Source organism: Littorina saxatilis, linkage group LG2 (assembly GCF_037325665.1).
Source record: "Littorina saxatilis isolate snail1 linkage group LG2, US_GU_Lsax_2.0, whole genome shotgun sequence".
Lineage (NCBI taxonomy): Eukaryota > Metazoa > Mollusca > Gastropoda > Littorinimorpha > Littorinidae > Littorina > Littorina saxatilis.
In genome coordinates, this window is record NC_090246.1 from 16916296 (window position 1) to 16941042 (window position 24747).

At 41.4% G+C, this 24747-nt stretch overlaps 2 protein-coding genes across 5 annotated transcripts in view; both read left to right on the forward strand.

The window, feature by feature from the left end:
* LOC138958353 (PDZ and LIM domain protein 3-like) overlaps nt 1-6567 on the forward strand; it is a 40853-nt gene extending 34286 nt beyond the window's left edge. For 3 of the 4 annotated variants that reach the window (XM_070329466.1, XM_070329469.1, XM_070329468.1), the window contains exons 8-9: nt 653-749; nt 2127-6567. In XM_070329466.1, the coding sequence (XP_070185567.1) occupies nt 653-749; nt 2127-2130 (101 nt within the window). In that variant the 3' untranslated portion in view covers nt 2131-6567. Of the gene's footprint in view, nt 1-652; nt 754-2126 lie in introns of those variants that run through there. The other variant, XM_070329467.1, reaches the window with a different exon arrangement.
* A 1188-nt stretch (nt 6568-7755) lies between these two features.
* LOC138958355 (PDZ and LIM domain protein 5-like) overlaps nt 7756-24747 on the forward strand; it is a gene marked incomplete in the record, with an annotated part of 29956 nt that continues 12964 nt past the window's right edge. The window contains 2 exon segments of the mRNA XM_070329470.1: nt 7756-8031; nt 13926-14077. Coding sequence (XP_070185571.1) covers nt 7921-8031; nt 13926-14077 — 263 coding nt within the window.

Sequence of the window (24747 nt, forward strand, 5' to 3'; positions counted from 1 at the left end):
TGAGTTCGACAGCTAGGGGTTTTTGAAATAAATATTGACTTGACTTGACTTGACTAAATGTTGTATTTTCGCCTTACGCGACTTGTTTTAAAAGTAAATTAGCTTTTGTTCTATATCTTCTGACATCTCTTTAATTGTGGAAAGGGAGTACATTTTTATTTCCCAATGCGAATGTTCAGTGTATTCATCAAATAGCTGATATCCAGAATATCAATGATAGAACTAAGTACAGTCATTGCATCAATGATAAAGGTAATATAGATGAAACAAAGTAATGGTAATCATAAAATTAAACGTTCATTACAACAGATTGCTATGAGTAAAAATTAACTCCACCCACCCAGCTCATTAGCAAGATCTATATCAGCACTTTTCAGGACGTGTACGGGAACGTGTATGGGTGACGTCATCAATTCTAGTTTTTATGTCACGCTTTTGCCAAGATCTGGAGTCTTGGTGGGAGCAAAACAACGTATGCATTTGGAACATTGGAGAAAAAAGTGAGTCACGGGTGACGCAATATCTACACGTACGCGTACAGGTCTTTGCTACACGTTCGACCATCTAGAACACTGTCACTGTATTAAGGTCAGATATAAAACAGATTGCCTCAAGGCTGCATTATTCATGCTTGATGTATTGGTGTTGCCAGGTTACTTTGTGATTGAGGGCAAGCTGTACTGTGAGACCCACGCCAAGAGGAAGGCTCAGCCCCCAGGTGCTGACATGGTTGCTGTTCCTGTTTACAGGTAAACTCAGTTTGTCGTGTAAAATCATAGGTTTACTTTTGAATCTGCTAACACGGCTCAGTAGTGAAGTTCCCCTTTTATGGCCCCTCATTTAAAGACTCCCTCTGGGGCGGGGATGTAGCTCAGTCGGTAGCGCGCTGGATTTGTATCCAGTTGGCCGCTGTCAGCGTGAGTTCGTCCCCACGTTCGGCGAGAGATTTATTTCTCAGAGTCAACTTTGTGTGCAGACTCTGCTCGGTGTCCGAACGGCCCCGTGTGTACACGCAAGCACAAGACCAAGTGCGCACGAAAAAGATCCTGTAATCCATGTCAGAGTTCGGTGGGTTATAGAAACACGAAAATACCTAGCATGCTTCCTCCGAAAACGGCGTATGGCTGCCTAAATGGCGGGGTAAAAAACGGTCATACACGTAAAATTCCACTCGTGCAAAAAACACGAGTGTACGTGGGAGTTTCAGCCCACGAACGCAGAAGAAGAAGAAGACTCCCTCCCTTTTAAGACTCTGGTTTTTTTAGACTTTTTGTTCGTAACCTGTGTAAATTGACCCCCATTATGACTCCCTGCTTGTTAAAGGCACAGTGCAGCTCACAGCCTTCGTTTTGCGTTTTTGTTGCAGCTGAGTGCATTTACAGTTCAAAAATCCTCCTATGGTAGTAAAACAAACCCAAAACTACCCAACGACGACATTTGTGAAGCTCGACAGTTTCTTGTTCACGCGAGTGCATAAATTAACCTAGTTATTACGTGGTGTTTGGTCGGAGTTCGATTCAACTGAGTGATTCCGGCCTCCATTTTGTTTTACACAAACTCATGATGACGTCTGACATAGTTTGCCAGTGACGTGTCTTTTTGTGCATGATCCAAAAATAGGTCAAGACCAGCCGGGTCCGAGTACGAAATTAATTCGTAAAAAAATCGCAGTTCTTGACTCTTTGGGTGCAAGTCAATCAAACTTGGTAGTTCTTCTAACGGATAGCTGCCTGAGGTATGACTAAAAGCCCCAGGGGCTCTGTGCACCTGGATTTGACAAGTTCAGTACCTTTAAGACCTAATTTTTTCTCAGATATTTTTAAGTTTTAAAAAGGGGGTTCCATTGTACAAGTAAAGGTGTACAAAACTGGTACAGTGGAACTTCTCTTTAAAGATTAGATGTTATATTTTCTTTTCAGACATTCTAGCTATTGCATTGAAGTTACATTTTAAAAGTGAGTAAAGTATAAGTACATTTCATTTGCATTGAATCACATCACAGGAGTAAAGAGAGTGTTCAGTTCGTGTAATGCAGTAACGGTTGTATTTATGGTAAAAAATAAAAAAGGGGGGGGGGGGAGGTATGTTCATCCATGACTAATTTCTTTTGTTTTGGTTTTTTGCAGGTGAAGTGCATGGTTGGAAAAGAGACATGAAACAGCCAGTCATCGTGACTCAATGGTTACACTGTAGTGTTAGCCCTTACCTAGACCTCAGTCCTCTGTGCCCCTGAGTGTTTTCCACTGCAGAAACTGTGTGCCTCTTTGTTTTTCAACTTGTAGTGTATTCTGGATGTTCATCTTTGAGGAGAGTTTTTGTGATAATGGACCGCAACGGTTACAGTACTGTACACCCATGGATATGCCAGTGATCTTCCCTCTGTTTTGCCTTGGAAATCTTTTTGCTGAAGTAAAAGGCAGTTAGTTGTGCATGAATAGTTTAGCCAGTTTATGTACATACTTTCCAGGTTGTCGATAGGATAGAAAAGAGAGTTGAAATGTCATTATGTGGATGGATTGAAGAGAAGGTTGAGATGTGCTGTCCATTCATTGTGAATGCTGTCAGCTGTCATTTTCAACATCAGCATAAAGTGGCATTGTACAACACGCCCAAAGAATGCTGAGCAGATATAATTATAATGGGTAAGCTGTTGAACTTCTTCCATGTTTTGCATGGAAACATGCATACTGAACCATATGCTGCAACATATTTGACATACATTCAAACATGCAAAAACAATCATAAATACGTTATTTTTGTGTGTGTACATTTTGTCCATTGAAGCATCAATTCAGCTTATGTTGGACTGTTAAGTTTGGAAGATAGTTAAACACTCCTTTTTAGCTGTGTAATTTGCATACATTTATTGCAGAAAAAAGTGTTGTAGATAAGAACACATTGTATCAGTGTGTAACATTGGTATGGGCGCAGTGGCGTGGTGGTAAGACGTCGGCCTCCTAATCGGGAGGTCGTGAGTTTGAATCCCGGTCGCTGCCGCCAGGTGGGTTAAGAGTGGAGATTTTTTTGATCTCCCAGGTCAACTTATGTGCAGACCTGCTAGTGGCTTAACATCCTCCGTGTGTTCATGCAAGCACAAGACCAAGTGCGCACGGAAATCCTGTAATCCATGTCAGAGTTCGGTGGGTTATGGAAACACAAAAATACCCTGCATGCCTACCCAACGAAAGCGGAGTGAGCTGACTATGCTCTCAGAGTATAGTGTGGGGAACCCAAATGGGCAAACGAGCTCACACGTAACCAGAAAATTCTGGAACGCTGAAGAAGAAGAAGGAGGTATGGGTAAAATCAAGTGTTCTGAACATTACAAAACATACATTTAATTAGCTGTTTGTAATTCACATCAAAAGACACACCCTGTCACATGTTTTCATGAAAAATGCATCAAAGCCTATTGCATCAAAATGTCCTTCTTGTAGTTTCTGTGTTTGAAGTCAAATTACCCAGTCAAAAAATCACTGTAGTGTCACACACACACTGCACAAAGTTTGTATTTAACCATTCCTTTTGTTTTTTCCCTTGTTTTGTGATTTGGTTGTGTTATTTATGAAATATGCATGTTTTATTTTATAAACTTTGAAGACATGAAAACTAAAATCTGCTTCTGTTTTGTTCTCCTCACATTCTGATATTTGTCTGTGTAGCATATTTTGCATAATGTGATTGTTCATTCATCACTTTCAAGCCATAAACCAAGTGAACAATGTACCATCTTTGTCCGGAAAAAAGCTTTCATATTCATTCTCATATTTCATGTCACTCATAACTCAGTTTAGTGTGAATGCAGATTATGGACATGGGGCAGGTTGCACTGGCAAGTTCAGTACCTCAAACTTTTACTTAACAACAGGTGTAAAATCTTGGCACTATAAGCTTAAGTAAGGTGATAAGAAAATCCATGCAACTTGCCCCATAGGTTTTGTTGCTGTCCTGTTTCAAACTTTATTGAGAGAGAACATGTTCAACTTCTCTTTGGTGCTCTTGGTGAAACAGCAGAACATTGGAATATTCTCGACACTTGAAACATGCCTCATATACACATGTTTAAAAGCGTTGGACCTTTTTATTGCATTTAATTTCTTTCAAATGTTTTGTTCTTCTTCTGGAAATTGGAGAACATTTGACCAGCAATGAGTATGTCCATACACTGTACACTGAGAACAGACTGTTAATGTACAATGCGTAATAGATATTCTGTATGTATTGCGGATCATGTTGTTTTCTTGATTTAAGTTCCTTTCTTCCCCTCGCGGGTTAGGGGGAAGAATTTACCCGATGCTCCCCAGCATGTCGTAAGAGGCGACTAACGGATTCTGTTTCTCCTTTTACCCTTGTTAAGTGTTTCTTGTATAGAATATAGTCAATGTTTGTAAAGATTTTAGTCAAGCAGTATGTAAGAAATGTTAAGTCCTTTGTACTGGAAACTTGCATTCTCCCAGTAAGGTCATATATTGTACTACGTTGCAAGCCCCTGGAGCAATTTTTGAGTCACTTGAGAAAAAGTGACTCTATGTAATCGGTCAGTGTTAGTCTGTCCGTCCGGCCGGCCGGCCGGCCGTCCGGCCGTCCGTAGACACCACCTTAACGTTGGACTTTTCTCGGAAACTATCAAAGCGATCGGGCTCATATTTTGTTTAGTCGTGACCTCCAATGACCTCTACACTTTAACGATGGTTTCGTTGACCTTTGACCTTTTTCAAGGTCACAGGTCAGCGTCAAAGGAAAAATTAGACATTTTATATCTTTGACAAAGTATCTCGGAAACTATCAAAGCGATCGGGCTCATATTTTGTTTAGTCGTGACCTCCAATGACCTCTACACTTTAACGATGGTTTCGTTGACCTTTGACCTTTTTCAAGGTCACAGGTCAGCGTCAAAGGAAAAATTAGACATTTTATATCTTTGACAAAGTTCATCGGATGTGATTGAAACTTTGTAGGATTATTCTTTACATCAAAGTATTTACATCTGTAGCCTTTTACGAACGTTATCAGAAAAACAAGGGAGATAACTAGCCTTTTCTGTTCGGCAACACACAACTTAACGTTGGGCTTTTCTCGGAAACTATAAAAGTGACCGGGCTCAAATTTTATGTGAACGTGACTCATTGTGTTGTGAATAGCAATTTCTTCCTGTCCATCTGATGCCTCATATAATATTCAGAACTGCGAAAGTGACTCGATCGAGCGTTTGCTCTTCTTGTTTGATTAGTGCTTTTGTGAACAAGAAACAATTGACAAGTGGCTCTATCCCATCCCCCCCCTTTTCCCGTCGCGATATAACCTTGAACGGTTGAAAATGACGTTCAACACCAAATAAAGAAAGAAAGTTCCTTTTTGGCATTCTTTTGTTTGCTTGCTTGTGCAGCTGGCACTGTATTGTCGTCAATGTCTTGCATTCTTTTCTTACCACAGACCAGCTGTTTATACGCATGTTTGCTTTTGTGGACAATGATGCAGGCTGAATTATAAATTCATGAGAGATGATTGTGAAATTATTCTAAATATCCGCAAAGATGTAACAGGTGATTCTAACGTCATCCTAAATATCTGCTCTTTCTTGACTTCATATCTGCTTGATGAAATCTGATGTAAATTCTTAATTTTCTCTAAACTCAGGTCAACTTTTTGTTATGATAAATAGCAGATGTGTGCAATTGTGACTTGAATAAAACCATCCTAGTGCCTTACTCTTTTTCTTTTTCTTTTTTGTTGTTGCCAGCTGATGCAGCTTGCTATGAACTGACTGAGTGAGAATCGGTCCAGTGTTCAAAGAATATGTACATGCACTCAAAACCTTCAGTACTTACCAGCCACTATGAGCTGAAAGGTACCCTCCTCCTTTTTCAAAGATCAATGCACATGCTCTTAGCCCCTGCAAATCCCAGAAAGATCTGAGTCGGTGTACATGTTGCTTGTACACGTAGGACTGAATATCTCTTAAGTCAGGCACATATTTGTAAATACTGCCAGTTTTTCTGCCACCTCAAATAGACATATAGATGTTTGTTACTTGAACGCAAGTCATAATATAATGAACTTGATGTCACCAAAGATTTAGTTTAGGATGCATTTGCATGGACGTTGCGGACTGTCGTTGTTATTCTTGTGAATATATTCAGTAAGTTAGAGCAGAGCGGAGATTAGGCGAAGAAGAGAATGAATTGCATCTTTAAGGTTTATAATGACCAGCAATTGAAGAAGATAAGGTGGATGGATATCTGCATATCATTTAAGCTTCATCTTTTTATTTCTCATTGCAAATTTGTCTTACTTCCAAATAAGCTCAACTTCTACACAATTTTGTTGCAAACTATCACATTGACTTGATTTTTTCTGTGCTTTTTTTCTCTTTTTTTTTCTTTTTGTTTTCATGACCATGCATTTATTTTTCTGTTTGATAAATAATTTTGAACATTACATTTTTTTTTAAAGTCATAGACTATATTATGAGGTATTTGCCATGCCCTTACAGAGTACTTTCATAAGTGTCACATGTGATAATCTTGTTACATTTATTTCTTCAAAGCAATAAATGTTTGGTCAGAGTTTTCATTTGGTCTTTAGCAAGAAAGAAACAGTGTGTGTGTGTGTGTGTGTGTGTGTCTGTCTGTGTCTGTGTGTGTGTGTTAGTGTGTGTATTAGTGTGTGTGTGTGTTAGTATGTGTGTGTGTGTGTGTGTGTGTGTGTGTTAGCAAATAAATATATGTGTTCAATATTCAATCGTGTAAACCTTCTGAGGAGAGTGTGCATTATGAAATAGAAAGAAAAGAAAATCTCAAAAAACTAAATGTATTCACAACCAGCCACATCCAAAGAGGGACCACTCAAGCAGATTCACTTGATATGATTGTCAAGGATTCATAGAAAGCCACAGCATTAATCAATAAATGTATATGACAATGAGTACGTACTGTGGGGAAAATGCATTCACTCATATGCACACATGCACAAGTATGCAGCGACAACAACATTAGAAAATACACATACAAATGAAACTGTCATCAGATCTGCACCATCACAAAAATGATGCCACGAATGGAGGCCAAAAGAACACTCAACGAATCCTGTTTCACAAGGAGCTGCGCATTTATGTTCTAATGAATTTAAAATAGAACGCAATCTGTCATTGAATAATTAATGCGAAAGAACAATACATGTTCTTGCATTACTTAACCCGGTTTGGGATAAACTGCATGTAAGCACTGGTGTTGTTGTGTTTGGTTTTTGTACTAAAAAAAATAAATTGAAGAGCATTTTTGTTTCTCTCAAATTTTCTTCTGATGCATCAGGGGGAAAAAAAGTAGAAAAACAAGCATGTGAAACAGTGCAGAACTTGTGAATAAGTATAAGATAATAAGATAATGCACATTCTTTTTCATCAGCTTCACAAAGTGTTATTCTTCGATTTCTGCAAGAACAACTGAAAGCACTCACGACGTCTGTAAGTCAGTTGGAACACCAACATGATCGTAGGAGTTGTCTCCCATTTTGCGAAGCTCGAGAGCAAATCATCCCTCGCTAACTCTCGATTCTGTTTGTGTTGTTTCAGTGGAATTGAATACAAAATAGACGGTTTTACTCCATAAACTAGCAGTAATGTCTTTCGCGTCAATGAAAAGTGTTGTAAAACCATACCGCTTGTTCAGTGTACTTTCGCTTTCGTTACTCTCAAGGTTGTTCTCTGGTCCGACAAGAGCAAAAGTGCCGTGTGCAAAACTGAGCCTGTGTCGATCTGCGGTTTGGGACAGTCAGAGAGAGAGAGGACCAAACGAGTATCGCTATTGAGACCTACTGGGATGGCAAGGTGTTTATTGTAAGGAACGAGTCGTCGTCGTGTGGCTACCGGGTGTTTTTGAACAATTTGTTCGATTGTGTGTGACCTACGGTCAGCTGTCAGCCATGTCGCTGTTAACGCTGGAAGCGAAACTTGAGCGAACAGAGCCTGGTACACCATGGGGATTTCGTATGCAGGGGGGTAAAGATTTTAGCAGCCCTTTGACGATACAACGGGTAAGTTTTTTTCTTGACGGATCTCCTTCAGTTCTTCCTTATTGAGTTAGTTCCTTTTCAGGCGACACTGCGTGACACATACTGGTAGGCCTGCCGTGTACTCTTGTGTGGGCCACGTAAGTTTGTGTCGTCTGCTACCACACGAAAAACTAACATCTTTGCCCGTGTCCCGGATAGAGAGAGGGTAGCCTAACCTTTCCCACTTTCTGCATTCGTTGCAGTTTACCCTTGCTTCAGAAGCAGAACTACTGCATACACCTACATCTTCAATGATCGGTGTTACCTTATGTGGGACGGTTTAAGATACGGGCGTTGCTTGGGGATATGTAACGACCGAGGGATTTCCCATACAATATGAATCACTGCAGAGAGAGAGAGAGAGAGAGAGAGAGAGAGAGAGAGAGAGAGAGAGAGAGAGAGAGAGAGAGAGAGTAATTAAACGGATAAAGCACACATTAGGCTACCTTCTTGTACACATCATATATCCCTGGAACTTTCTTCTTCACTCGGCCAGAAATGGAAGCACAGAAGTCCAGAAACAAAACTTTTCAGATGAGAACTAAAATCGTGTTTCACCGCCTCTGTATGGGCGGGGAATGTAGCTCAGTCGGTAGCGCGCTGGATTTGTATCCAGTTGTCCGCTGTCAGCGTGAGTTCGTCCCCACGTTCGGCGAGAGATTTATTTCTCAGAGTCAACTTTGTGTGCAGACTCTCCTCGGTGTCCGAACACCCCCCGTGTGTACACGCAAGCACAAGACCAAGTACGCACGAAAAAGATCCTGTAATCCATGTCAGAGTTCGGTGGGTTATAGAAACACGAACATACCCAGCATGCTTCCTCCGAAAGCGGCGTATGGCTGCCTAAATGGCGGGGTAAAAACGGTCATACACGTAAAAGCCGTGGGAGTTTCAGCCCATGAACGAAGAAACAAGCAAACCGCCTCTGTACAGTTGGTGTTAGTTAAAAAAACTCGGTAAAGATACAGTGGAACCTTCTTTTTAAGGCCCCCCAAAATGGTAAGACTTTCCCCATCAGTTTAAACCTCGCTTTTTCAGATGCTCTGTTCAGAACCTCTCTGGGGGGTTCCACAGTATAGGTGGAGGTAATAGGGTCACTTAAAACTGTTAGACTTCCTTTTCATAACCAAAGTTAGGCTAGGATAGCAACTGATCAAAAGATCAGACAAAGGCTTAACAGCCTAAGTACCAGTCTGATAACATAACATAACATAACATAACATAACCGGCATTGGAAAAAAACAGGAAGTTTGCGATAGATCACGAGAGCTTGGAATACTGATAGGGTCTATAATCCTGTTGTGCAGGATCAATAATCCTGTTGTGATAAACTGTGGAGAAATCAAGTATGTGTTCACACTACCTCTCAGTTGAACAGCAGGCATTTATGAAAGTGAAACTATATTGTGTTAGCTCACAACTGTTTGCATGTGTCTGTTACATGTTATTTCCTGTCTTCAAGTAGTGACATTGTGTCCATTTGTTGTGGACTAAGAGAGAAAGAGAGAGAACCAAGGAGAGAGAGAGATGGGGGTTTATAACTATAGGGGAATGAAACTTAACTTACCAAGGGGTGTCTGTGGTGTTTATGTACTGAATGCACAGGCCTAATAATACATGTATACATATGTACATTTATATGCAATGACCATTCACCAACATGCATGCTATTGCAGAGCACATTGATTTTTTTTCTCAGACGGAAGTTATCCTCTTTATATCTCCCCATGTATACATGCAGGTCAACTTTTAGCATAGTATTAGTAACGCAGACAGTAACAAAACCTCAGCTTTTCAGAAAAGTATGATTGCAGCAGTTTTCAATATGAGTAGAGTTCTGGACAGTGTGTGAGTCTGAAGTACTGATTAGGCCTCCTACAGGGGGTACCCTTGTGATGGACATGAGTTGACATCTTTAGTGGAGACCAGAGGGCAGGGGGTCGTTTCAAGTGTGATGGTCTGAATAGTTCCTGGGCCAGGCTGGCCAAAGTAAATTCTTGCCACTGCCCTGTGACCAGTGGAGAGTACTTATACCCTAATCCCCTCACAATGGAATCAAAAGGCACACCTTCCCTGCTGACCCTTGAGGGCTATACATTTTTGCCTAACATGATTAGGTGGTTTGATTGTGGTTGAGAGTAAGATGTTTTTAACCTTTATGAAATGTTGACCTTAGAATTTGGAGAGTACATCCTAGAACTGGCCCTCATGAATGACCTGATATTAATTCTGACCTGACTCATTTGTAGCATAATATACATGTATACATTTACTTGGCGTACAGCTGTTGCGTTTGTTCGGAAGTGTAAACCGTAAATGTTTTGTGTTTCCATTATAGTCAGATTTTCATTCTGTTGATAAATTACTGGACAAACTGGCCACTTTAGTGCACTAGGCAAAAAAAGCATGTTGGCCTTTTCAGTCGCCTATACAGATGTACAGTTTGATTGTTCATCACTAATTCCCACAGTGAGAGTTTGTAAAACTTTGTTACAGTCTCAACATGCTTAGCTGACTAAATAAATACATATATTATGTTGATTGCACAGTATTGGCGTTAACCGGTAATTACCGGTATTTTACCGGTTGAAATGAGAAAATACCGAAAAAAATTGGCTGCTGGTATGACCTACCGGTTGAGTTTCAGAACTACCTTTTTTTACTCTGGTAATTTAACAACAAAACCAGTATTCTGGTATCACTCTTACAGGTTCCAATGACCAGCCTACCGCTTTTTTGTGTGGACAGTTTGCATCATAAAAGTTTGTGTACCAGTTTGAAAAAATACTGGTGCCATCACTGATTACAGACTCGTCGTTCTCATTAGTCTCCAACTCTCTCTGAGGCATTCTGCCTCCCCTAACTGACCAACACAGTTAAAACAAATTGGACAATTTATTAAATTATACTTGTATAATGGACTCCTAAAAACAAAAATTAATTGCATTACACAAACTCACATACATGTATGTAAGGCCCCCCCCAAAAAATAGTGTGTTTACGGTAACCCGACCGACCCTATTTTTTTTGCGCGACCCTAGACTTTTTTTTGCATTTGGGGGTAAAAAAAAAAAATGGTTTTTTTTGCAAAATAACGTAAAAATATGGTTTTTTGGAGGAAAAAAAAAATCCTGACCTACCGACCCTATTTTTTTTGGCCTACGTTACCGTAAACAGACCTTTTTTTTTTTTGGCCTAGTATACATGTTTACAAAGTAAGACAAAGTACACGGTGAAGCACTATGTCAACTTCAGCATTTCAATTGTGTATTTTGTATAGTCAATTGTCACAAATTCAGGCAGACTTAAAATGTACTCTGTTCCACCCATTTTTGAAGGCTGGACTCAAAAATGGTACAGTGGAACCCCCCTTTTAAGACCTCAAAAAATCTGAAAAAAAATCAGGTCTTAAAAAGGATAAAGTCTTAAAATGGGCGTTAATGTACAGAGGTTATGAACAGAAGGTCTGAGAAAACAAGGTCTTAAAAAGGAGGAAGTCTTAAAATGGGGGTCTTAAAAGGGGGTCCACTGTAACTGCATGTTGTGAGATTTCTTGGCACAGGCGGCACGTTCACACAGACAGGCAAGGGCCAGAGACGGTAGTGTTCTCTGTACAGTCTCTGTAAGGGCTAAGAACACCTGAAGGTGTTGAGCCACTTGGGCCAATCACTAGTAACTGGTTTCCCATCCCACAGGCCTGCCTCATCGGCACGTTTGGTTACCTGCTTCAGAGAGTGTACACAACTCTGGCCGCTTCTCATTCACTCTGGAATCTCTTATCTTACTCGGGTTTTTTTGTGGTGGCTGTAACTGTAAGCAGTGCTACTTGAGGTTTTCCGTCTCTGTCTGTGTCTCTCCCCACCCACCATCTCTCTGTCTGTCTGTGTCCCCCCCCCCCACCCCCCACCCTCCCTCTGTCTCAGTCTCTGTCTCTCGCCCTCTCTCTCTCTCTCTCTCTCTCTCTCTCTCTCTCTAGTATTCTTTCTCAATGTTTCTCCCTGCCCCTCTATTTCTGTTTGTTCTGTGACTGTGTCCCCCTCCCCCTACCTCCCCAACCCCTTCTTAGAGATAGAGCGATCTAGGTAAGATAATTTTATTCTCCCACTTTTCTGTTAGGCCACAAAAAAAAGGTTTGTTTACGGTAACATAGGCCAAAAAAATAGGGTCGGTAGGTCGGGATTTTTTTTTCTTTCCAAAAAACCATATTTTTACGGGGTTTATTTTCTCCCCCAAATGCCAAAAAAAAGTCTAGGGTCGCGCGAAAAAAATAGGGTCGGTCGGATTACCGTAAACAGACTATTTTTTTGTTTTGGCCTTAGTACCATTCACACTCTCAGGTTTTGTCTCTCTCTTCCTCTCAGTCTGCCCTACTTCCACTCTCTTTGACTTGGGGGGGGGGGGGGGGAGACGAGAGACGAGAGAGAGAGAGAGAGAGAGATTTCAGAGTGCCCGTTCTGTGTGTAAATGTGTGTGCGTCGAGTGTGTGCGTGTGTGTAAAGGTCTGGCCCCGCCCCCATCCTCCTTATAAGGGTGAAGGTAGCATTTGTGTAGGCGGGGAAGTGAGGGGTTTTGCCGCTGAAAGCCAGTGTGCGCCGACCTACCTGTTCACAGCCACTGTGCTCACTGATGTCAAATCTCTAGTAATTGACTGCAAAATCTGTATGGATTTTATTCGAAATTTCTTGTAAGGAGTTCATGTTGATCCATCATTCCTGTTACTTGCAGAGTGGATGAAAAGGTTAAACCAACACCAGCGGTATAAACCAGGCTGTATTCGCACGGATGGCATTGAAAGCCTCCGAGCCACAGGCAAATGCAGAAAACATCCCAGTTTACGTTTCTCTTTCTAAACTTGTATTTATAATCATTTATTGATTTCTGTTTTTCTATTCATGCAAAAGCACTGTTCAGCAGAGAATATTAAGATACATACATACATGTACATATAACCTCCACCCCTCGATCTTCAATTTCGTATTGATTCAGACAAGAAACATGTATTTCATGATTTTGAACACTCAAAATGTGTGTGTGTGTGTGTGTGTGTGTGTGTGTGTCAGGGTGTATGTATATTTATTCATCAAGTCCATATTCAGTTTTAGCTCGAACTTTATAAGTGTTGCTCATGAGCGGATTGTTTATTATTTTTGTCTCGTGTCCCCTCTTTATCCTTGAATGTTGTTTAGGCCACACAAAAAAAGGTCTGTTTACGGTAACATAGGCCCAAAAAATAGGGTCGGTAGGTCGGGATTTTTTTTTTTTTTTCAAAAAAACCCATATTTTTACGTTATTTTGCCAAAAAACCAAGATTTTTTTTTCTTTTTTTTTTCTTCCCAAATGCCAAAAAAAAGTCTAGGGTCGCGCGAAAAAACTAGGGTCGGTCGGGTTACCGTAAACAGACCTTTTTTTTTTTGGCCTTATGGCTGATGTTTACTTGACGAAGGGGAGCAGATCCGATAGGTTGACCACTTGTATAGTTGAACCCATCAGTACAAAGTACGTTTTTAAGCCTATAGTGTGTTTCATTTTCGTTCAATTGAGTGCTCCTTATTCTCTCAGGTACCACGATATTGTTTTGACATAACTGTCACCCGTTCCTGTTTTTGTCTCTATTTCACGTCCACTGATATGTTTAATAGATTTCATTGCCTTTGTTGATGTACCCCAACAGGTAAACCCCGGGAGTTTTGCAGCCAAGTGTAGTTTACCTTTCCGTATCCAATTTGCGTTTTACTTTGATTTTTATTGACCGTTGTTGACTGATATACCCCCACAGGTAAACCCCTGGAGTCAGCAGCAAAGTGTGGTTTACCTTTTCATATTCATATTGTGTTTTACTTTGATTTGTATTGACTGTTGTTGATGTACCCCCACAGGTAAACCCCGGGAGTTTAGCAGCCAAGTGTGGTTTACAAGTAGGAGACATCATTCTGAAGATCGGCAACACCGACACCAACACGTTACGTCACAAGGAGGCCCAGAATTCCATCCTACAAGCCGGCAACCGGCTAGACCTACTTCTACAGAGGTAAAGAATCATCGCTGACGCACGTACAGACACACTCACTTATACACGTGTTTTTCGTGTTAGTCCTCAGTCAAAATATGGTACATGTACACGCGTAGGTTGCAGAGTTTTGATGCACCTGCTGAGTTTCGTGAACTGAGCTTCTTGCACAGGTGGCAGATAGTTGGGTTGTTTTGAAGCTTCTGCTTCCTTAATTTTGAACTTTAGGGATTTAGACAGATTTGTTTAGCAGTTTAGCAGTCATTTTGTTCCTCGTGATCGTAGACCTGAAAACACGTGTGTGTTTTTTCGTTTAAAAAAAAAAGATCGCTGTGTTGTGAACCATTTTACTCATTACTGTTAATTTCAATTTTATCATATTGTGCAAGATTACCGACAGTATGGTATACATATATGTGACCCTCCACCACGGAATGAGTCGCATGTCACCTTTGCATGATTTTCATATTTTTACATTTTTCTAAAGAGTTTTTTATGCTCTATCCAGTGGTGAAAACCGTTTTAGAAAAGAGCGAAAACAGTTTGAGTTATAAGCCTGTGACTAAGGTGACCATCACACTGTTACCAGACACTCCCCGGACTTGTATTAAGCCTAGCGCAGAACCGCGCGAGGTGACATGCAACTCATTTCGTGGTGGAGGGTCACATTTATGCGTGTTGTTCGTGATAGACAGAAGGAAACAAGTTATACTCAGTTATGATCAAATTAACAATTACAGGAAGACTGCCTGACAAGCAAAGATGCACCGGGGCAGAATGTACCGGTGTAACACGAGAAAATTACTCCCACGAGATTTTTACTCCGGAGTAAAAATTTCGTACGAAAAAGTTACTCCCTTTACGAAAAAAGCACTCCCCCATTGCACGAGAAAATTACTCCCCAAGACAGGTGAGTTCCGAGTAAACATTTCGTACAAAAATGTTACTCCCCTGACGAATAAATAACGAATAAATTACTTCACCCCAACACGAGCAATTTAACTTCCCATGCCAGGTGTACGAAATTTGTACTCCCTTGTCCCCTGTTAGTCTTGGTGGTGGAAGGGATGGAAGGAGGGTAGCGCGACATTCGTGTGCGCGAGATCACTTATTGGCATTATCCCTTCGCCCGCATCCCATTTTTTCGTACGAGATTTTTTTCTGGAAGTAAAAAAAATGTGGAGTAAAAATTTCGTGGAGGGAGTAATTTTTTCGTGCCTTGGGGAGTTCTTTTCTCGTACGAAAAGTGTACTCGGAGTAAGAATTTCGTACGAAATATTTACTCAGGAGTACATTTTTCGTGGAGTAAAAATTTCGTGTTACACCGGCAATATTCCGAATCTTGTATTGAAAAATCGCACACACTACACTATACAGTGCAGTATCAGGGCCGGTTTTGTTCATGGGGCCAGGGTAATGCACACATACATTGCAAATGGAACATGCCAGAAATACAGTTCCCCATGGCAACCAGAAAGAGAGGGACTGAGGTATGGAGAGAGAAAAACTCGGTTAGAGGAGAGTGCCAGGTTGCAAAGAGAAAGGTGCACGCACAGCATAAATATACTGTGGCAAGACTCGTGATATCGAGAGAGAAATGAGAGAGAGTAAGAGGGAAAGAGAGAGAGAGAGAGAGAGAGAGAGAGAGAGAGAGAGAGAGAGAGAGAGAGAGAGAGAGAGAGAGACACGGGCACACACACATACAGAGAGAGAGAGAGAGAGAGGGGAGAGAGAGAGACACACACACACACGCACACACATACAGAGAGAGAAAGAGAAAGACACACACACACACACACACACACACACAGGCACATACAGAGAGAGAGAGAGAGGAGAGGGGGGGGGGGGGGGGGGGGTTGGGTATAAAAAGACCCAAGGGACACATTTGGTCCCGCTTAGCTGTAGCCGTGTAAAAGATCATCTGGCCATGATACAGATCTACACGTGTAGTTGTTGCTGCCTGGCCGTTACGAACTCGGCTTGATGCAGTGCTGTGTATCATCATTGCTTATCTGTGCAGTTTGCACCAGTTCTGGCATCAGCAGGATAATCTGTGACCGGGTGGGTTTAGCACTGAGTCAATGGTACACAAAGGTTATATCGCTCACAGTTCTCGTCAAGAACCTGTTTCTTTTCTGTCCAACGTACTGGTATTGCAAACCCCCATCCGCTGCCACACATACATGTATACAGACACACACTGACAGGCATGAGCACATACACGACACAGACACACACACAGACACACACACACACATACACACACACGCACACAAACAAACAGACACAAACACACACACACACACACACACAAACACACACACACACGCACGCACGCACTTGGCACATCCCGGGCCAGCATAAACACTGATACATGAACACACACACATACCGTGGTGGATGCTAAACGCACACACACACACACACACACACACACACACACACACACACACACACACACACACACACACACACACACACACACACACACACACACACACACACGATTAAATTAGCTAACAAGCTCACGGAAGATCAACTAGTGAAGTGGTGAGTGAACTACAGGTATCGGATTAATCCAATGCTCCACTGAGCTGCTCAAGGCAGTATATCGATATTGATCACCAGGCGTGACACATTGAGAATTGAGTGACTGTGTTTACACATATCGATCTCGATTGACTGGTGTCACCGTGTTTGTGTCATTGGATCGTCGCTTGCTGTCCGTCATATTTCCCAGGGCAAACGGTTAAAACCGGCGTCAAGTTCTTTATGGATTTATGGCTGGATTTGCGTTGACAGATAGGTGTTCGATATTGAACGTTTACGCATTGTTGATATGGACTAGGGTTGGTTGGCACTGAAGGTTGAAGACTAGGTTAATACTATGTTAATTAAACTGTTACCCTTACGTGAAGTTTATGTGAGGCATTTCAGTTTTTGTGTGTTTTGTATACCCCGAAAGCGGCGTATGGCTGCCTAAATGGCGGGTTAAAAACTGTCATACATGTTAAAACCCCACTCGTGCCAAAACACGAGTATACGTGGGAGTTTCAGCCCCTGGAAAGAAGTGTGTTTTGTAGATAGATCTATCTTATACCTTCGTGGAATTCAGTACAAAATCACACAGCTTAGAAGGCTACACCTGCATTATTAAGTCGTTCAAACTATGAAACACGTTCGTATAAGCTCATCAGCCCTGATCAAACGAAAGGAACGAACTTTAATTTTAACGATATAAATGCTCCCAAGAATTTGTGTTATGACTGATCACTGCTGATCTGATCTGAACAGTGTTGATGTTTACCGTACCATCTACTGGTTCTTAGCATCTACGCACATACTGTATTCTGTACATATCCCCATTTGTACAGAAAAATACACCAGGTATCTGTAGCTAATGCATTGTTCATCAATCTTAGCCTGCCATGATACAGGTAACACTCATGACAGGGCGCCGAACATTCCGCCAAAACCCGTAGGCGGACGTAACAGACATCAGCCCTGCGTATCTGGGTAATGACCTGATATTTTTAGAAACCGGCGTGTGCGAGAGGAAGATAAATATAACAGTGGTGCTGACTCTTTTTATGAGAAAAACATTAGCAGGTGAAGCCTCCTATGATGACGAGAAAAACATTCCCCAATCCCTAGTCCTCACTGGTGTGTTGCAAGGAGAAATGAAAAATGGGACCAGGCGCACTTATTTTTCAGGTTCAGCAACTGTTGCCGTTGACTGATGAACTTCATGATTGTTTCACTGTAGCCTGTCCCGTTTACTTTGAGGCGGACAATACCTCGCTTATGACGCTACCTTGTTGTCATCAGTCATGTTGTCATGAAATATCCTCTTCACGTTTCAGAAGAACCCTGATATGTTCCGTGTTCGTAACCGACCAAACCGGTACTGTGTATATACAAGAAGTGGTGACCGTGGGCGTGAGGGGAGGAGTGGGTTTAGGAGGGAATGATAAGGGTGTTGACACTAGCATTTAAAAGTCTTTTTTTTGTGGTTGCGATTCAACAGCTAATGAAGAATATAAATGGCTAGGTAACTTGCGCGGGCGTTTTAAGCACCGTGTTTGCGTTCCTCAGTTTTATTTGCATACATACCTGGTTCTCTTTGCCACTATTGAGCTTCAAGTGTCACTGACACTTCACCGATTTGATCAGTGTAGTATCAGTCGCCTTTAAGTGGTTAATTGTCCAAGATTTATGCACGTTTCTACAACACAGAGAGAAAGCAAAGTGCAAGCAAGAAGAAATATGCCATGAAACGAGCTGCGCATAATTATGTCACTGTCAGCTTTTAAAAGTCAAACCTACCTCGTTTGAAATTCAAATGTCCCGCTCACGGTCACTGGAGAGTAGGCGTTGCCTTCCTAAATGACTGCACCGGGAGGGTAGCAACTAGTACCAGGAATAGTTTTCAAACACGGAATTATTGATATAAGAGCCACACCTAACACACACGCGCACACATCTGCATCTGCATGGGTAACGCCGGCAGAATCCAAAACTTTGGCTTAGTTACCGGCTTAAGTTTCACACACACGCGCACGCACGCATACAGAAACACGCACGCACGCACACGCACGGGACGCCGCAACCACACCATCTACGTCGGACAACCAGCTTTATTGTATTGTATCCCCGCCCCCCTACAAGAAAAAATCCTTTTCACATCTTGGCGCCTCAATCCATGGAAAATCTACCAACCACGGCTCTCTTATTTCTCTCTCTCTCTCTCTTTCTCTCTGTGTCTCTCTGTCTCTCTTTCTCTGTGTGTGTGTCTTTTTCTCTCTCTCTCTGTCTCTGTCTCTCTCTGTGTCTCTCTCTGTGTCTCTCTCTCTCTCACCTCTCTCTCTCACCTCTCTCTCTCTCCTCTCTCTCTCACCTCTCTCTCTCTCCTCTCTCTCTCACCTCTCTCTCTCTCTCTCTCTCTCTCTCTCTCTCTGCCCTTTTCTTACATACACACATGTACATACTTCATCATTTGTCAACATGGTATTCGAGTATCAGTGAATTCGTCTCGCCGTGATTAGTGTCATCCTTCTCAAGAGGATTATCTTGCAAGTAAGTACATGTAGACACTTTGCATCACAATAGAATTTGCCCACTTCAGGGGCTCTGAGTTTATTTAAGGTGATAGTATGAAAACTCGTTTTTCTTTACGCCCCGTGTATGGTTATTCAAATGCTCACAGTGTGAGTGACAAGGTGGGTCGCTTTTATGGGTGGGTGGAGACCCTTACGTCAAGATTGCAAGCCCCTTAACAGTCTTGTTGTTACCTGTAGGTTTGGTTCGGTTCATGCATCTTTTCACCCAAGTACCGTTGGTAGCGAGGGTGTGAGTGTGTGTGTGTTTGTGTGTGTGTGTTTGTGTGTGTGTGTTTGTCACAGTGTGTGTGTGTGTGTGTCACAGTGTGTGAGTGTGCGTGCGTGTGTGTTTGAGAGAGAGAGAGAGAGAGAGAGAGAGAGAGAGAGTGAGTGAGTGACGCTTATGAAGTATAGTTGCTGGCATGCATTGAAATAAGAATGGGTGTGTGTCTGTCTGTCTGTGTCTGCGCGCTCGCTCGACCCTGTCTCAAGCATTAAACATATGTATTGCAAGTAGTGAGGTGTTAACCCCCGTGGGGTATTTACGTGCCTACAAATGGAGCAGTGTTCTGGCAAGCTGCTACATCGATTATAATGTATTCATCGTTGAAAAAACCTTCAGGCGAGGAACAGGTTTTGCAACGTGTTGGAAAAGATTTACCTAACAGGGTGAATATTCACCTGTATATGTCCATTGTTATCGTTTGCAGGTTAATATCTGTGTCTGTGATGCTCAGTGTCCTGACATGTGATCGAAATGCGCAAACCTGATATATATATATATCCGAAGGGATTCGACTTCAAAATTTCAGTTTTTCTTTGATTAAGTTTGAACTGAGTTCAGAAACGAGGAAGAGAAAGAAAACTGAAAATGGCAAGAAATGAATTGCTTTTTTTGTGTGGAAATCGACCGATTTCGGAAAACAGTATGCTTACAGACGAAAATAAAAATATGCAGTGATGTATTTCTCAGTAAGGGGAGGGGTTACATCGTTTTGCTCGACTTGGCTAAAAGCCTGAGACAAACGACATACCTCTGAAACTGAATAATACAGTACACGCAACGTTACACATTTGCTAGGTACCCCAAAGCTATGATTCACCCTTCATTGTTCTTTTGTTAAGGGTGTAAAGAATGTTGTGAATTCTACTTCTTTGTTCAAGCTAGTTTCTATGGCGCTTCCCGACTGTGTTCCGATAAGCTTTGAGACTGTTTTTTGTTCAATAATAATAATGATAATAATAATAAAACATTCTTCTATAGCGCTGTTCACCACCAGATAACAAATCCATCATACAATACGCGCTAAGAATGTTATGGACTGTGCTCTTTGAAGTTGATTTCTATGGCGCTTCCGTATATGGTTCCGGAAAGCATTGATAACATTCTTAATAATAATAATAATAATAACTGGAGATTTTTAAGTACCTATAACCTATGGCTCTAGGCCCTTTACAAAAGAACATATATATATACAGAAAAGAACAATTAAAAGTACAACCTACATAAAACAAATTAATCATACAGACACAAATCACCACATGTACTGTTCACACAATAATCATATATGCAATACACACTATATATATACAAACATACACAGCTAACACTCTCAACAATCATAACAACTTTATGGGAGAGGAGTATGTGCAGAAATGGAATGAAGAAGACATTAGGCCAGGTTGGTGTAATATTCTGTGAAAAAGAAAGTTTTCAACTGTTGTTTAAAAGAGCTAAGAGAGATGCAGTGTCTGACAGAGAAGGGAAGAGAGTTCCAGAGTGGTGGTGCAGCACAACAGAAGCTTCTTGCTCTGTGCTGCTTCCTGTTGAAGCGCTCAACTTCCAGTAGCCTGTCAAAATAGCTAAGGACTGTTCGTACTTCTTTGAAATTGATTTGGTTTTAACAGTATTTTATTCATAAACAGACACATGATAATATAACAACATCATTAAAAAGGAGCACAACAAGTTTAAAACTTGCGGTAAGAGCTCACATAAACATGCCAGAAATGTCATGGTGGAATATGATCAACGCGACAAATCTTTTTGAGAAAACAACAACTGATTTCTGTGAGACGTCCATACACGGTCCCAGCAGAGACAGTCTCTGGTCCTAGTAAGCTTTGATTAGGTTCCTCGTTCAGGGTGCAACGAGTACCAGGAACTGTACGTTAAGACCGACTCATTTGGTTGGCAAGCCATTACATTGTTCCACTAAGCTATGATAAGGTCCTTCACAAGATGCACCGAATGATCTGATTGGTCATGAATGGTAAACGTTTCTTACACACCGGCTTGCATGATTCCAGAAACCTTTGGGTTTGCTCTTTGTTCATAGTGCAAGGTATTTCTGTGAGTCATGCGTCTTTGAAACTGAATGATAAGTATGCAGGGATAGGGCGAGAGTCAACACAAAAAGGTCATTAAACGAACTCATCATCGTGAAGTCAGTCAAGCGTGTTTTTAAATGAACTGAATAGCATCAGCCGGCTGCACTCTTTATCGGCACATCAAAAATTCAATGAATCACTGAACCGACTCTCCGCTAGAGAGCTTAGTAAATTATTCAAATATGAATGCATCAATGACCGATGACAGAAGCATAAATACATCCTGCAATGTGTCAACAATGATGTACCATTAGGTGGTGCGTCGGTATAACTTTTAAGCTATGATTTATTTCGTCTTTCATCCAGGGTCCAAACAAGGTCGTGAATTGTATTCTAATGGGATCCATCCCTGTTTTTGTTCAACGTGCTTAGAATGCTATGAATTGTTCTGTCATGAGGTCTAGCCCATATGCTAAGGTTGCAAGTAGGCCTAATCTTACAAATTGTATTTTCATGGGAATCGGCCCTTCCTCAAGGGTGTAATGAATGTCTGAATTACATTATGTTGAAACAATATACTGAAGATCATGTCATTGTTCAATCCCCCGTTGTGATTCAGTCTTCCGTACAGGATGCAGGAAATAGTTCTTCTCTCGTCACAAGGCAGCTAAATGTGCACTTTCGGTTGACGCACTCGCATTTCCGTCACACACCATTCTGATCAGTCATCGCTCAACGGCTATCGCCAGTTATCTCTCTGACCGGACGCTAAAGTCCTACGCGAATCTATCAAACCAAGAATACAGAGTTATCTCCCATATGTTGTTCTCGAGCAGTGTTCGCGAGACGAAAATGATTGTAGATTGGCCGACTTCGACAGTGATCTCCGTTATGTTCTTCACAGTTATGATAAAGACATCGTTCTAAGGTCAAAACAAGTCGAAATTGTGGGACTGCTGCCGGAAGGAGACCGTAATATATGGTTGCATCACTGTCAAAAAATCGTCTGCTCCAGCGAGCGCTGAAACCAAACGGTTGATTATCACGTGACACTTTTGACATATTTGGAGTTGTTTGCACAGTAAATACAGCCGCGAAAAATAGCTCGCTTGAAACTGTCTTACATATCAATTCCTTTGTAATTTAAAAATTACACAACACCATGAAAAATCATTATCGACGATCGCGAATCTGCTTATATCCATAACACATTACGAAAAGATCTAAATATGTTTTAAAAAAATCGATTTCCTCGCCAGACAAGAAAAACCAGGGAGAGAGAATGAGCTGAGGTCAAAATGGTCACACACCGGCTGAACGCCGCGACTCCTTTTTTGGTATGAGATCAGGTGCACCGAAAGTCTATGAATGAGTTTTGGGGGGAAACTGAAAAGGGAGTGAAACTGGAGGCTTGGTCGTGACATAAAGGCGGCGATTTTGGAGGTGTGAAAAGATGAAGCTTGCCGCAGCTGGGAAGTGACGGCTGGTGTTGCGAACAAGGACCGCTTTTGTGAAGTTATTTAGTGGCAACGCTTGCGACTCTGAGTCATTGGGAGCTGATCACTCAACCTAACACATACACAGACCCCCCCCCCCCCAAAAAAAAAAAAAAAAAAAAAAAAACCCACAAAAAAATGGTGTTAAGATTTCCGCCTCTGACTTTACCCCTCTGCGCTTTTCCGGGTCACTAACTACTACTCTATCGTCGCACAGTCAATTTAGGGATGATTGAACGACATGTGTGAATGAAACTTGGAATACAAATCGGCGTGGGTGAGCAGGATGTGTGGGTGGGGGGGGGGGGGCGGTGGAGGGGTGGAGGGGCAGTGTGACTGCGAGAATCGGTTTAAGGGCTAGCTTATTACACCAGACCTACTCGGTTTATTATTTTATTAGACCTTGAATTCTTGAAGCTCTAAGCTGGTTACCGACCGCCTGACTGCACTTTCCCTTTCCCATATCTGCTTTCCTTCCCTTGCATTTTATCGATACAGGCAGCGTTTATGTTCAAATTTTGAGCAACCTTCGGTTTACCTATAGATGCAAAGTTGTAAAATTTAACCATAATTACATCGTAGCTTAAATAATGTTTAAGTGTGTCGGGCATCTTCAAGGGAAAACAATCTCTGCTAGTTGAATATCAGCAGCCCTCAGTTTTTTACATTTAGTCAAGTTTTGACTAAATGTTTTAACATAGAGGGGGAATCGAGACGAGGGTCGTGGTGTATGTGTGTGTGTGTATGTGTGTGTGTCTGTGTCTGTGCGTGTGTGTGTCTGTGCGTGTGTGTCTGTGCGTGTGTGTGTGTGTAGAGCGATTCAGACCAAACTACTGAACCGATCTTTATGAAATTTTACATGAGAGTTCCTGGGAATTATATCCCCGGACATTTTTTCTTGTTTTCGATAAATACCTTTGATAACGTCATATCCGGCTTTTTGTAAAAGTTGAGGCGGCACTGTCACACCCTCATTTTTCAATCAAATGATTGAAATTTTGGCCAAGCAATCTTCGACGAAGGCCGGACTTCAGTATTGCATTTCAGCTGGGTGTCTTAAAATTAATTAATGACTTTGGTCATTAAAAATCTGAAAATTGTAAAAAAAAAAATTTTTTTATAAAACGATCCAAATTTACGTTCATCTTATTCTTCATCATTTTCTGATTCCAAAAACATATAAATATGTTATAATTATTTGGATTAAAAACAAGCTCTGAAAATTAAAAATATAAAAATTATGATCAAAATCAAATGTTCGAAATCAATTTAAAAACACTTTCATCTTATTCCTTGTCGGTTCCTGATTCCAAAAACATATAGATATGATATGTTTGGATTAAAAACACGATCAGAAAGTAAAAACGAAGAGAGGTACAGAAAAGCGTGCTATCCTTCTCAGCGCAACTACTACCCCGCTCTTCTTGTCAATTTCACTGCCTTTGCCACGCGCGGTGGACTGACGATGCTACGAGTATACGGTCTTGCTGAAAAATTGCATTGCGTTCAGTTTCATTCTGTGAGTTCGACAGCTTGACTAAATGTTGTATTTTCGCCTTACGCGACTTGTTTTATTTATTCTTCTGAAGGTAACCTCTATTCGAAAAACCCATACAGAGGACTCTTATAAGCTTGCTGACACAAGCGCACTGCATTCATTGGGCGTTTCATGACAGCACCCCAGGGGGCTATGGTTTGATACACAAGCGGGAATTACAGTAGACAGAACTGAGTCGGGCATCAACACAATACAATTTTGGAA